This window comes from Gambusia affinis, linkage group LG19 (genome assembly GCF_019740435.1).
Source record: "Gambusia affinis linkage group LG19, SWU_Gaff_1.0, whole genome shotgun sequence".
Classification (NCBI taxonomy): Eukaryota; Metazoa; Chordata; class Actinopteri; order Cyprinodontiformes; family Poeciliidae; genus Gambusia; species Gambusia affinis.
The window spans coordinates 24,610,408-24,625,131 of NC_057886.1; the positions used below are offsets into that span (position 1 = coordinate 24,610,408).

General features: G+C 41.9%; 2 protein-coding genes across 2 annotated transcripts; both read left to right on the forward strand.

The window, feature by feature from the left end:
* The first annotated feature begins 6,613 nt into the window (after window positions 1-6,613).
* Window positions 6,614-8,168, forward strand: eif1 (eukaryotic translation initiation factor 1). Its single transcript, XM_044101266.1, has 4 exons — window positions 6,614-6,869; window positions 7,288-7,451; window positions 7,559-7,660; window positions 7,742-8,168. Exons 1-4 carry the CDS (start codon window positions 6,839-6,841, stop codon window positions 7,784-7,786), a joined length of 342 nt encoding a protein of 113 aa, XP_043957201.1. The 5' UTR covers window positions 6,614-6,838; the 3' UTR covers window positions 7,787-8,168.
* A 1,068-nt stretch (window positions 8,169-9,236) lies between these two features.
* Window positions 9,237-14,367, forward strand: si:ch211-198p11.6. Its single transcript, XM_044099807.1, has 5 exons — window positions 9,237-9,530; window positions 9,628-9,683; window positions 11,857-11,967; window positions 13,466-13,606; window positions 13,765-14,367. Exons 2-5 carry the CDS (start codon window positions 9,678-9,680, stop codon window positions 13,849-13,851), a joined length of 345 nt encoding a protein of 114 aa, XP_043955742.1. The 5' UTR covers window positions 9,237-9,530; window positions 9,628-9,677; the 3' UTR covers window positions 13,852-14,367.
* The last annotated feature ends 357 nt before the right edge of the window (window positions 14,368-14,724 follow it).

The following is a 14,724-nucleotide window of genomic DNA, read 5'->3' on the forward strand; positions in this document are numbered from 1 at the left end:
AATTAAAACAAAGACAGAGACAGAGAAAGAAAAAGCAAAGACATGTCTTTGGAGAAGGCTGATGCCAAAACGGCAGGAAATAACAGCGATCTGAATCTATTGTTACTGTGTACAAACTTTTATAATGGAGGTGTTTCCTAACTTTTTAATGTATTCAATTAAGGCGTACCCCTGGTTCGACCAATCAGGAGCTCCCCTGGACACTCAGAGGAACTTAGACCTTCCCTTAATTTCACGCCAGAGATCAAAGGCCATTTGCTCTCTGGAAGAACAATGGAGCAAGCAGCTGCATCCTAGTCTTCTGGCTCTAAGGCCATTTGGGCAAATAAAAGCATACAACAAGACTTCACTAGCGTTGTGAGCTAGCGGTGTACGATTTATACATAGAACGGACATATTTAATTATTTCTTGCGCGGCCCGGTACCAATTGGTGGTTGGGGACCACTGCTCTAGAGGGATCCCATAAATCACTCCTCTAGTATTTTTTTTTTCGCCTACTATTTTTTTTTCCATCACAGTTTTTTTACATATATTATCCACATTTAAAGCCTTATTTTTTTGTTCTTCATTTTTACAAACTACCAATAAATTTCCATCTCTCAATATCTTCACCATTTCAACATCTCCGATTTTCTTTTTTACTTCTCTTGACACCACAATGGGGCTGATGTTATTCTGTTCTTCTTCATTTTTTAGTTTTAATATTATTTTAACTTCCTCCCTCACAACTTTCCTTCTCACTATCCTTTCTTCTTCAGAGCTACTTCCTTCCAGTTCTCTTTTATTTCCTTGAATATCACTAATACTTTTTCCTTCGTTTATTTTTTGTCTTTCCCGTCCTCTCCCTCTTCCTCTCCCCACTGGCGTCCACCCTTCATATTCCATATCTTCTTCATTTCCTGTCTCCATTTCCATCCAAACCATTCACATACCAGCTTATGCCAAATCTGCCTTTTCCAACTCCAATATACGTTTTCGTTTTGCCGCGCTCACAACCGTCCAACCACCTGCCTGCGAGCTCCCTCTACACACTCTTCGCTGTCTGGAGTTAGAAAACTTCATCGCGTCTGCTAGTCTGCTGAAGAGGTTATGTGTAAACGATAAGACTAACGCATGTTAACTAAATGAACTCACAATTGCTAAGGACTGGGTGAGTTTTGTGGATTGATGTTCAGTGGAGTTCAGTCATACGGACTATTTTGTGGATTTTGACTCGTTGACCTGCGGAAGGATACGGACAGACTGTGCTGCACAAATAACACAGCAGTGGCAGCGAGAGCAAGACATCCTGTGGGCTCGTTTGTTTCTCTGATTAAGAAGATATCATATTTTATATTTGGACATTTTCTGGCCTATGAGTCCTACTGCCAGTGCTGACATAGAAATAAAAGTACAACGAACTGAACATTAAAGAACACAAACGATTTTGTTCACTGTCCCGAGTGTTTTTGGTGTGAATATTGAATAATTTTTTTGGACTCTACCGTAAAGGTTAAAGAAACAAAAATGGCATTTGAACCAGATTTTTCTGTTTTTGACTCTGACATGGATATTGACTCTCTTCAATTTATACGCCGCAGCAGAGAGCTCCAGACCTCTGTCAGGTACCAGAATTAAAAGATGATGTCAAGCAGCTGAGGGATGTCCTTCAAAACACGTTGTCCCGGCAACAGAAAATGCTGAACCATCTAGATAAGGTTAATTCCTGAGTCTGGTGGACCTTCTGCACAACAGTGTCCAGCAGCTCCTGTGGTCACCTCAACACCATGTGTACCTCCTGTGAATATCAGTGCGAGGCATTTCAATGACACATGCCCTTATCCTGCATAGCTCTTTCCTACAGACTCATTCAGCTGAACTAACCAACACCACAAGTGGTGAAAACACTGCAGTAACAAGGATCTGTAATTCTTAACACAAAAGAAAAAAATTAGTTATATTTTATGTAACTCAGCATAGAATTTCAAAAAAGAAAGGAAAGTCAAGGGACACGGGTATTTTATATAGGACCAGTTTGTAATTCTCATTGATAACATTATATTTACTGTCTGTGTCTGCAACAGTTCAGCTTTTAAATGATTTATTTATTTTAAAACTTTTCTTTCAGAACCATAGTTTTGCTTAAAATGTTCCCCAACATCTTATTTGTTATATTTCAATGGCATAATTTTGTTACAGAAGTACAGTTATTACAGTTTCCCTTCACAGTTTCTCAATCTATGGCTCATGGACCCCTAAAGGTTCTTTGGTTCTTCTGTTCAGGACTCAGAGATAACAGGGGAACAAAACTCTATTGAAGTCATTCGTTTCTCACTCATTTTTAAATGTGTACAGGGTTAGTAGCAAGCAGTCTTCGTTGCAGTGGCAGTGTGTGTGTTATAGCTGTGTGTGTGTGTATAACTTATCTTAAATGTCTATTTTTTCACTCCTTTTCCACTCCTGCTGTTGGCGTCGCTGCAGCGAAATCCTCCCCCGTCTCTCTCTCCTCCGGCTTCCTGTCAGTCCAATTGGTTCTCATGTTGGATCTTTGGGTTGTCCAGATCGTCCCTCAGTCAATGTCCATGTTGTCCAAAGATGAAAAAGCATCAAACAGTTCAGTCTTCTTCTCTCACAGCTCAGAAGCGTATTTATCTTTTCCTTCTCCACACTGATTCAGACCAGTGGAGGATTTTAAAGCTCAGTTGCTCTCAGTTTTCAGTCCAAACAGGAAACCTGACAGTCGTCCCCTGAATGTGATGGAGGTTTTCTTTGTCTTCTTCATCTTCTTGATTCTCTCGGTCACTTTCATCAGTTGGTTTTGTAGAAGGGACAGCATCCGGTCCATGGGAGGACAGGTTTGAGGAGTTGAGGTCAGAGGTCAGGTCCACTGCAGTGAGGCTCAGACAGAGAGAAAGAGAAGCAAGTAGAAGTTGATTAGGGCTTGTTTTGTTACCTTCCTTGTTTTTTCTATACATAAAGTATGTATTTATGAATCATATTTTAACCTTTTGCATGATCATATAGTTTTAGTCATTTAATCTCCATTCAGTATGCCTTTAGTAAGAAAGGGTCCCTTATAAATAAGTTTATTGATTGATACTTTTAAGAAATAAAATCATTTTTTTGTTCAAAGAGAGAAAAAAAACAAACAAAACAAATTTTGTTATAAATATTAAGATCAGTAATTTATCCACTAAATATTTATGTTCAGCATTTTCTTTCCTTATTTGTTTTCCTCTGCTTCTAATTCACTTTGCAGGGAAAATTACACATTTAAAATCATTTCACATTCATTCATTCACATCAAGCACACTCTTTTCATATATATATATATTTCATTATCAAATAGTCAAATAATTCACCCTGAGGAGGAGATTTCGTTCTGGAACCACGTAGACCCATTCTTCCTGAATTGGGTGGGATTTCCTCTTTAGACTGCAAACGTCTTCACAGAATCCAACAAATCAGCTTTGTGGTCGCTCTGCCTCTTACTCCTTTAAGAGGGGCCTTTATTTCCGATAAAGGTCTTTAGGATTCTCTAAAGGTTTCGTTCCTCTGTTAAAAAACTACAACTGAAGAAAATACCTGCCTTATTCACCGATAAGGGCTTTAACTAGGACCTTCAGCCTAGAAACTAGTGGTTCCCTTTATTATTCCCTCGGTCTGAAAACCGGCTGTCAAGGGGACATTCACCCCACACTTATGTTTTTATTATTTTTTGTTTGTTTTATTTATTTTTTTATTTATTTATTTATTCTCTCGTGGGACTTTAATTCAACGTTTTTTTTCTTAACACGCCAATCTCTATTCCCCAGGGTGAAAGGTTTATCGGATCCTTCACTATTTTAGATTTAATAATTTATAATTTGTAAAATTAATTTGTTATCCTGAGTGAGTATCCCACCTGATAACAGTGGTTTTGAGTTCGTTGATCCCAGCGCTGGATCCATGGAGCCGACCAACAGCCCTCGTCTCTCTTAAATCCTAATCCAGGTTTGAGGCTGGTGTTTAGTCAGTTGGTTAGTCCAGTTGGTCCAGTCAAGGATCCCGGGTTTCGGCACCAAATTGTCGTGGAAAAAATTCTATTTCCAAGCACTGTTCAGGTAAAATCACTCAATCAGGTTTATTCTTATATTGTGCACAATACAGAGATCCTGTAGGACAATCAGTAATGAAGCAGGTCTGGATGAAAAGCTCGCTAAGCTCTGTCAGGCAGAGAAACACATGAGTTTTATACCAACAATAAAGAATTAAACAAAGGGAGAGATAGTCCTGGTTCTGACGCAGTAGTGGAAAAACAACTTCTAATCTTCTACATGAAACCCAAATAGTTCTTTTGGTGATAGTTCATAAGCATTTCATATGACATGACCAGCAAATGTGACCTTATAGTAATTTTTCCATGACAGGTCAGACAGTTCCTGGGACTCACTGGTTATTATCGGCGCTTCGTCAAGGATTATGCCCGGCATGCTGACCCACTCCATAAGCTCACACAGAAAGACACTATTTTTCACTGGGATGACAAATGTCAGCAAGCCATGAATGTTTTGAAAGACCGAATCACATCAGCCCCTGTGTTAAGATTCCCAGACTTTGCTAGGCCCTTTATGTTCATGTTGATGCCTGTGATCTAGGACTGGGCGCTGCTTTGATGCAAAAAGATGAAGAAGGCCGAGATATTGTGGTCTCGTATGCGAGTCGTTCTCTACACAAGGCTGAAAAACCATACTCAACCCCTGAAAAAGAATGTTTAAAAAAAAATAATTCAAAATAAGAATTAATTTCTGCATTTTGAGAGAATAAACATTTTTTCAAGGTTTCAGAAGTGGATCTTGCACAAGAAGTCTGTTCCATCTTTAATTTTTAATATAATAAAACTGAGTCTAACAAAGATGAAGAATTAACTTATGATATATTTAATCCTCTGGTGAAATTTAATTCATAAATACTGCTTTCTAAAAATCACGTCCATATTTAAAGTGAAATCATTTTATTTAAGAGTGTTTAAACTTTGCAACATCACAAAAGCCCAATATTCATACCAATATGTTATTTAAGATTTGAAGTTCCTCTTTTATTAATATTTTGTTTTACTTTCCTCACAGTTAGTTTGTGACTCTTCTTTTTACTGCTCAGTTTATCATATCAGACTATTTTGTGATGAGTGCCTTGTCGGGCTGCAGTGGTGCAGTTGGTAGAGCTGTTGAAATCCTGTGTATTTTACATGAATTCAAATGTTCCAAATCCGTCTGGATCTGAGGGGAGATTAGAACCAGACTGGTTCTGCTGCTGGGTCAGAACAGAACCAGTGGGTCCAGTGGGTCTGGACCTGGAGACAGTTGGATGCTGGCCCATCTACAGATTGCTTAATAAATCAAATTATTATTGAATGTTTATTTGACGGGCTGCACAGTGGTGCAGTGGGTAGAGCTGCTGCCTTGCAGCAAGAAGGTCCTGGGTTCGATTCCCGGCCCGGGGTCTTTCTGCATGGAGTTTGCATGTTCTCCCTGTGCATGGTGGGTTCTCTCCGGGTTCTCCGGGTTCCTCCCACAGTCCAAAAACATGACTGTCAGGTTAATTGGTTAATTGGTGTGAGTGTGTGTGTGAATGGTTGTGTGTCTCTGTGTTGCCCTGAGACAGACTGGTGACCTGTCCAGGGTGACCCCGTGACCCCGCCTCTCGCCCGGAACCAGCAACCCTCCTGAACAGAACAGAAAATGGATGGATGAGTGCCTTGTCATACTATTGTCTTTAAAGTTTAAAGAAAAGTGAAAAAACACATTGCCATAATTCTGCCTAATAACTGAAAATGTCACATGCAGCAAAGGGTTAGCAGAGGGGCGGAAATAGGACCCAAAATGTTCATTGTTAAGGGTTGTTTACTGTTAGTGCGTTGCCTTAATTAATTAATTAATAATTTTTTAATACAAGAGGTATTTTGTTCAAAGTAAGTCAAGTCCACTTTTTTCCTCTATTTGTTACATTTTTCTTTGTTTCTGCATTACAAATAGCATTAAAATTTAACATTACACTCAGAACTTGTAAAAACACTCCTTGAGTATATTACATTTATGTTTTGAAATTTCATATCTTATAAAATATATATATGTTTTTATCTGCAAGAACATCCTGTGGTTTTATTTTTACTTAATACAGATGACTGTACTTTTTAAAAATTACTTCAACCACAAAAACAATTATATATTTTTTTACATAAATGGCTTGGTCTTAGATGAATGTATATATTTTATAAATGATACCGCTCTTTGAAATGAATGAATCCTGAAGATTCACTTCCTTTCAAATAGTCATAAGTACCATAACTAGTAACATTAGAATATTATTTTAAGCATAAATATTCCAATGAGATGTATTTCTGTAAATATGTCAAGTATTACTAGCAGTACTTTGACTAATCAGTAATTCAATAGTTATTGTGATCATTATATGTAGTAATCTTCATAGTTTTCAGTAGTAATAGTACTCAGAAGTAATAGTAATCAATAGTTACAGTAATTTATACTTATAGTAGTCAATAGGTATGTTTTTGTCTCCTTGTTGTGACGATGACTTTACGTTCACAGAAAATGACGTCATCTTTCCAGTAATGTGGGGAAACCGTCTCGGGGCGGGGCACGACAGTTACGCGTTGACGTCAGTTTCGGGGCGTGTCTATAAAGCCTTGTTTTCGCAGCTCTTGTCTCCATTTTGTGAGAGCTGGTGAGAACGAGCCGACCGGGCGTCCCAGCGAGCAGAACCCACTAAAACAACCAGAACAGGAGAGAAAAGAGACAGTCAGCAGCCGAACCGCCACAGAACCAAGTTATTATCCGAAAGGAAAGCAAATCTTATCGTATGTCCGCTATCCAGAACCTCCAAACTTTTGGTGAGTGATTTTCTGTCGACGCAGTAGGTGGGGGAAGGGCGGGAGGATTTTGTTTTTTTTTGAACCGGTTTCTTTTAATTCTGTCTTTATTAAGTTGATATGAGCGGTTTGTTGTTAAAGAGTAGAACTCTAAAAACGTTTTGTTGTCGGGTTTTATTCTCTATGGGGATTGAGGCCTTCAGACCAACATCCGCCATTACTGGGCCTAAAGAAGCTAACGGTCCCCGCTACTGAGGCTGTTGGCTGTTAGCTTCCCTAACCGAGACCGCTCTGATCCCCCGGTCAGTTATTATATAAATATATAGATTCTGCGGAGTAAGTTTGAAATATGATCCCCCTCATAAAAACGAATATGTCTGTTATTGTTCTGGAACTTGGATCTGGTCCAGACCCGGTTCTGATCGTCTTACTCTTTCAGACCCCTTTGCTGATGCAACTAAGGGTGATGACCGCCTCCCAGCCGGGACTGAGGACTACATCCACATAAGAATCCAGCAGAGGAACGGCAGGAAGACCCTCACCACTGTCCAGGGCATCTCTGCCGACTATGACAAGAAGAAGCTAGTCAAGGCCTTCAAGAAGGTAACATGTGGCAGCACATCTGGAGCACCCTGAGCTGCAGCCATATCTCCCCTGAACATTTACCTGGTGGTGCAGTGAGCCAACCTGCAGAATGTTTCTGTTAACAGAAGTTCGCCTGCAATGGGACAGTGATTGAGCATCCGGAGTATGGTGAAGTGATCCAACTTCAGGGAGATCAGCGCAAGAATATCTGCCAGTTCCTGATTGAGGTAGTTGGTTCCTCCATGGAGTTAGTCCCTCTGTGAAGGTTAGTTTACCTCAGGTCTTCATAGCTCTCTCTCTCTCTGCAGATTGATCTGGCCAAGGAGGAGCAGCTCAAAGTCCACGGCTTCTAGACGCGGCCGGCGGCCCCCCCCTCTCTCCTGGACGGCCATCGCGACCCTGACCCTCTCCTCTATGTGCTGCTGTTGCCCTTCCTCCCTCTCCTCCTCCTCTGCGATCCCACCAACTCCTTTTAGCCAGCGTGCAAATTACCTCTGAAGAACATGGGACTCTGTACCTCCACTACCGCCCTGCGACACCAGGGGGCAGCCTTGCTCTCACAAAGACACAGGCTGCAGCTCCACACATCAGGGATGAGTGGCGATGACCCTCCCTCACACACTTCCTCCTTCCATGTCCCTCTGGTTTTTCTTTTAGGTGCCACAAGGAGGCGCTGCTTCATGTAACGTTTTTGTTTTGTACTTTAAGGTGTTTCAATAAAACGATGAGTCTCCATTTGCTGGGTGGAGTGTTGTCCTGGGGGGTCGGGTCGGAGCCATCTGATTGACCGAAAGGTTTTAGTTTGCAGCAAATGGTTTAGCTGTAGCGATCCAAGCCGGTTCACTGTGATGGAGCGGTTCTGGTGCTGACCCGCTTTCCGGTTCGATCTTGACTAAATGTGCTTCTGGATGAGCTTCATGTCCTCAAATGCAATAATTTATGCAGAAGTATTAAAGCCATGCTGACTGAGATGGAAGGTTTCAATAAAGCTTTTACAGCCGATTCTGTGTGGATGGTTCTGATCAATCTGGAGGGAAAACCCGATCTGCTCTACAAGCTTCCTGTAACTTATCAGAACCAGGAAGATCCTATCTGGGTTTATTTCAATAGTTTTCCTCATCTAATCAGAACTTTTCTGGACCCAGTTAAAACACTGAAGTTAATTTCGATTAAACAGATCAAATAAACATTTACAGACCTGATGGAAACTGGTTCTGTACCTGACAAACGGGCCTCAGCAGAACCAGACTCGTGTACTGAGTCCGTTTCTTTCCAGCTGTAAAAATGGGATTCAATCCTGGCAGGACTGTGTTATCAGAAGGTTCTGGTTCTGGAGCCTGTTGACCTCCTGACCCCAATTAAGCTCCAGAGAGCAGAGTCTGCTTAACGACTGGTTCTGGTCTGACTGTGTTCAGAACCAGCATATGGTTTCCTTTCAAATAACAGTTTAAACAAAATCTTTTTTTTTTTCTTTTTACAAACCTAATAAATTTATTACAAGTTTATGCTTTAAAAACAAAATAAATTAAAGGGGAATAATTTATGAATTACATTTATGAATTATCTGACAAGTCAATTGAACTTTCTTTTCCTTCATGGACTCTCACATAGTAAATTGTTTCCAACACTTAAAATCTGGTAACATTTTAGAATATTTGCACTTATGAGTAAAAATTGTCCCATTAAAATTAAAAATCATTCAAAACCCCGTCATGTTTCTTCAAAGGAAAAGGGCAAAAATGATGAAATTTCGATCTCTCTTCTTTGGTCCCTCGCAGGCATCCATCGGTCTCCATGGTAACCCTTCTGATGCCGCCATAGCTCGTTTGTTTTCGCTCTTCCTGCTTTTCTTCGATATTTCAGGATGAGGAAGAAGAAAAGCGACTTTATTTGGTTTCTGTTAAACTTGAAGAGTTTCACTCAATGAGCGCTGAGTCTAAATTGTTGCCAGAACGGTTCGGTTCTGTTCATGTGGACCAGGTCCGGTTCCTTGTAGGGTTCTAGATGAGCTTTTCATGCTAATAGACTCCGGAGTCTGGAGTTGAAGTTGGCCTCTGTTTGGGAGGTCGATTAAAGGGTTATTTCACAGAATTTAAGGTAAAACATCTAAAACAGGAAAAACATGTCCCTGAATGCATCATCGATTGTGATAAATAATCGAACATTGATGATCTGGCGGTGATTGCTGTTTCAGGCTCGGGAATCTGTTGAAGGTTCTGCTCCAGACGCAGGAGAAGACGCAGCATGCAGGTCAGTATTTAGAAAGGAAACATCTAGACCAGGGGAGGGCAACTCCAAGCCTGGAGGGCCAGAGATCCAGAGGGCCAGTCTGCTGCAACTTTTAGATCAGGGGTCACTGACCTTTTAGAGACTGGGAGCTGCTTCCCGGGTCCAGAGCAACATGAAGGGCTGCTGGTTTGATTCAGACATAAATATTGTTGTCTCAGCCTTTATAACAATAATAATATATGTATATATGATCATATTAATGTTAGGGATTACTGACAATAGTTATCAGTAATAATTTACCATGGCAGATATGGTTCATTACTATCATGTGATCAGAAGTTCTTAGTTCAGAGTTGTAAGTTTGATTCCCTGTTGGAGATTTTCTGTCTGATTCTAAATTGTCCAAAGTGACTGAGAGTCTGGATTGTTGCAGCTGCAGCTGAACATCTGGAGGCACTGAGAGATTTTCCTTTAGATACAAACAGAAAAGTTATTATTATTTTATTATCCAACCCTCTTTACTATTAACTAAACTGTGGAGAGAAGAGAAAGTTATTTTGTGCCAAAACATTTTGTATGTAGCACATCAGTGTGAGTCTGTGGGGGTCAAAGGTCAGCCAGAGCCTGAATCTTATTGGTCAGTTTGCTTTTTCTGTTGGCTAAAAATGATGAGTGGAGTTTGAATCTCCTGTTGTTCTAAGATCCTGAGTTTTTACAGTGTGCGGTTCTGTTGGGTCGTCGGTTTATGAACTTTTTTTGGTTTCATGAACCCATAAGCTGACGGGTCGCCTGTTGGCTGAAACCAGGAGATGTTGAAATAAAAAATGTCCGACAGATCAGAAGGTAAAACTAAACCACTGAAGCAGAACACACTTTGTTTTATTTTATTTTTACACAAACGATGTTAAATAATAAAGACATGGAAGTGAAGCCTATAAACCCAGTAGATCCACGTCCAGAGGAGGATGTAGATTCCAGGTCCAGGTGGTGTCAGAGTCCAGAGGAGCAGAAGGTGAAGCAACAATGTTTGATTCATTGGGGAACGTTTCCACTAGATTAAATGGTTTAACCCTCAGTTTTAGTTCCACGCTCAGGAAGAGCAGCAGAGGTCAGTTAACTGGTGACCCATCAGCTCTGCAGGTCAGGAAACATCAAAGAAGCTCATAAACCGGCGACCCAACAGAACCGACCCGGTAAAAAGGTCCACTGGGATCCAAACGGCTCTTAGAACTACAGGAGGTTCAAACTCTGATCATTCAGTTTTAGATTACAGAAAAAAAACACCAAATAAACAAAAGCAAACTGACCAATAAGATTTAAGCTTTGGCGTGACCTTTGACCCCCACAGACTCAGACGTGAACTACGTACAAGATCTTTATTTTCTCCACAATTTTGTTAATAGTAAAGAGGGTTCATAATAAAAATGTTAGAAATTATTCTTTTCTTTTTTCACTTCAAGGAAAATCTTAAGGTAGGCCAGTGTTTCTCAATTCCGGTCCTCACGCCTCCCTACCCTGCATGTTTTTGGTGTTTGAATATGTGGGTGATTAACAGGCTCCTGCAGTACTTGGTGGCTGCAGAAGACGTCATGCAATCATTTGAATCAGCTGCTCTGGAGTAGAGGTACATCTAAAACATGCAGAGCAGGAGGCCTGAGGACTGGAATTGAGAAGCACTGAGGGAGGAGCCTGCAGGCGCTGCTGCCCTCCGATAAAACCCTGCAGGCGTCTGCACAGTTCTGAACTTTAACCATAGAAAAGAGTTTTATGCATAAAGCAATTTATTTAAAAAAAATTTTATAATTAACTTTAAAAAAAATTCTAAATATAAACAAATCTTAATTCAATGTAAAAAGATTAAATTAAATAATTTCTTTGGCAGTGCTCCCTAATGACAATGGCTATTTTTAGAAGTTGCTCTGCGGGCGACTGACCAGGTCACCTTGGGCGACTGGGGGCCCGCGGGCCCCGTGTTGGTGACCCCTGCTTTAGATGTTTCTCTACTTCAACACACCTGAGTCCAATAATGAGATCATTAGCAGGAGAACCCGACTGCACTGAGGAGGAGATTCAGCTGTTGGATTCAGGTTGTTGGACCAGGGAGACTCTAAGAGCTGCAGAACATCGGACCTCCAGAACCGGGACTGCCCACCCCTGGTTTATACTAACAGATGTGTTTGATGCCGCCCTGCAGGTGCTGCCGCCCTGGGGCCTCGCCCTCCCTCTCCCTGCAGTGATGCTGATCGCCGTCAGTCTCTACATGATGGTTTTGGGGGTCGGACTGTGGATCCGCTACTGCCTCAAGGTTGGTTCTGATGACGCGTTAGATCAGGGTTGGTTCTGATGGGGTCCTGCTATAGTATTTACACTCTGAACAACCAACGGCTTCGTAAGGTTCTGTTGGGTTTTCATCTGAGGAACCAGAAAATAATTTTTGGTTTTTGACAGTTTTAAAAGTAAAAGCCTGAAAAGTGCCGCAGTCATCTGTCTTCCGCACTCCTCTGTCCTGGTGTTTCCATGGCAACCTTTGGTCTGAAGCCAATCCAGCTGGTCTGATCAGGAGGCAGAGCGTGACTCAGACGGTGCAGCGCTAACGAAGAATGATCAGACTTTAACTAGACACCTGACCACCCTGGACACCTGAGGGCTCATGTATTAAACACTGAGCAGTTTTTACTTGAAAAACAAATTTAGAAAAGAAAACCCCGGATGCATAAAGCCGTGCTCACGTGGCTGCACACCGTTCCTTTATTCATCCTAACTTACAGGAAACAGCAGCTGCTGCTCCGCCTGTCGCCTCCATCAAAACATCTTCATGTAAATTAGTATAAATACCAGGAAGTCTGTCGCCACGTGAGGAGGTAACCATGGCAACGTCCTTGTTCGTAGCAGAATAAATATTTAGAAGGATAATAACTTTATATTTTATTTAAAAGGTGCTTTCAGGACACATAAGGTCACCTCACAAAAATAAGAAGATCTCCAAATAAACCATAAAGATCTTCCAGAGCAGCAGAGCGTTCAGCCGGGATTTAAATCTTCATCCTGAACCCAGGATGAAGTTACAATTACAGAGTCCAGATGATTTCACAGAGCGGGCGGCCGCAGCTTGGACCGGTACCGGTACCGGTACCAGCTGTAAGTTCTGCTCAGAGCTCCAGGATGATCAGTCTGGATGAATCTAAACGCTGATAAACCAGCAGATCAATCTGATCAATCTGATCTCTGATCAATGGCTCCATGTTCTCCTCAGGTAGCGGCTCACCTGGATGCAGCTACTGATGGACCTGTGATTGTCTCCACACCTGATCAATAATCAAACTGTCTGATCAGCCTTGGTTTCTCTTTAGGGACAATAAATAGATTCATTCAGACCAGGAGTTTCATCTTTATGAGACTCAAACTGAGCAACATGATTATTGACGTTGGACTGAGGTTTTCACATCCTTTATTTCTATTTTCTGTATTTTCTGTTGGCTTATTGTCTGAGGATAAACGGGTTCAGTTTCATCATTTAAATGATAAAATATTAAAGTCGTGATAAACACTGTAGTCAGGTTTCCGTGTGTTTAGGTGAGTTTTGGCGCCATCTAGTTTCTTATTGTCCTCAAAAAATGTTTGTGTTACAGCCGCACATTTTCACGCAAGAAAAAAAGTGTGTATATTTATACAAACTTTGACAAAAAGTTCATCTTTATACATGCCGACTTGTGTGTAAAATATTTCTTGTGCATACGCTGCTTTAACATGAGGTCCCTGGGACTAAATGCTAACCCTGCTCTCTGTGTGTGATGTCCCCTTAGGACCTCTGTCCTCCTTGTCCCAGCTGTCCCTGCTGTCCCAGTGTCTCCGTCTGCGACCAATGCTTCAGACTCGCTGAGATGTGCGACTGCCGTCTGCCTGGCGTCAGCGCCTTCCTGCCAGACTCATGTTCCAACGCTCCGGTGAGACGGATGGATGGATGGATGGATGGATGGATGGATGGGATGGATGGATGGATGGATGGATGGATGGATGGATGGATGGATGGATGGATGCGGAGGCCATATCTGGCCCTCCAGTGTGCTCTGTGGTCAGTCTGACCTCTGACCTCTGACCTCAGTGCTTCAGCATGGACTGCGCCTGCACCTGCCAGCCTCCAGAGTGCGACTCCTGCAACTGCCTCTGCTTCGAGATCCGGATCAAGTAGAACTGAGGACCGGTTCTGACTCGCTCAGAGGAACGACATGGAGCCGGCCCGGTTCTGCTGAACGAAACCGACCTGACCCATTTGTGGTTCTGACCCGTTTTCTGAGCCGGTGTGTTTGGACGCAGCACCAGTCTGACCACCAGATGGTGCTGCCGCTCCACTCTCTGGGGTTTGACATGAAGCACACGGCGACAGTGGGAACCGTTCCAGGAACCCGGCCGGTCCGGACCCTCCTCTGTTAAAGTCTTCACACCCCTCCGTCTGTTATGTTGCCCATCTGGTTACTGATTGTGAAAAAAAAGCAAAGGAGCTTTATCTGTTCCTACCAGGACCAGCGGTGTTCAACCTGTGGCTCTTGGGCCACACATGGCCCTTTGGCCTCTTCACTGTGGCCCTTATGAAAGGAGCTAAAAACTGTTTTTATTCTAAAAGCAAAAAGAAGGGCTGGTTTGACCAGTTCTGTTTTTATACATCAGTGCTTTGTTTTTGAATATAATTGAATGTTTTCACTCTTCAGACTGTGTGCTCCGTTTTTTGGGTGGGCTGTGAATCCTGAACAAATTTAAGTGTTATGGTAAAACTTAATTTGTTCTGAAATCTGAACATAACATTGAATTTTTATCAATTCCTTGTTTATAAAGCTTTTAATGCAGCAGAGGGGAAGGAACAAGAAGGTTGGAGGACGGGAGAATCCATAAGAGAAGCAGCCTGGTGGCTCTGGGGGAGCTGCAGCTCAGGTGGGAAATGTTTTGCTCTCTCAATCTGATGTTTCTGTACTACAAGAAGCCATGCAACTTGAAGCGAGTCATAAAGAGAAGGACCGTTCAGGTCGCGCCACCTTTACTTCAGCAGACGCAACCAACCACAGGAACA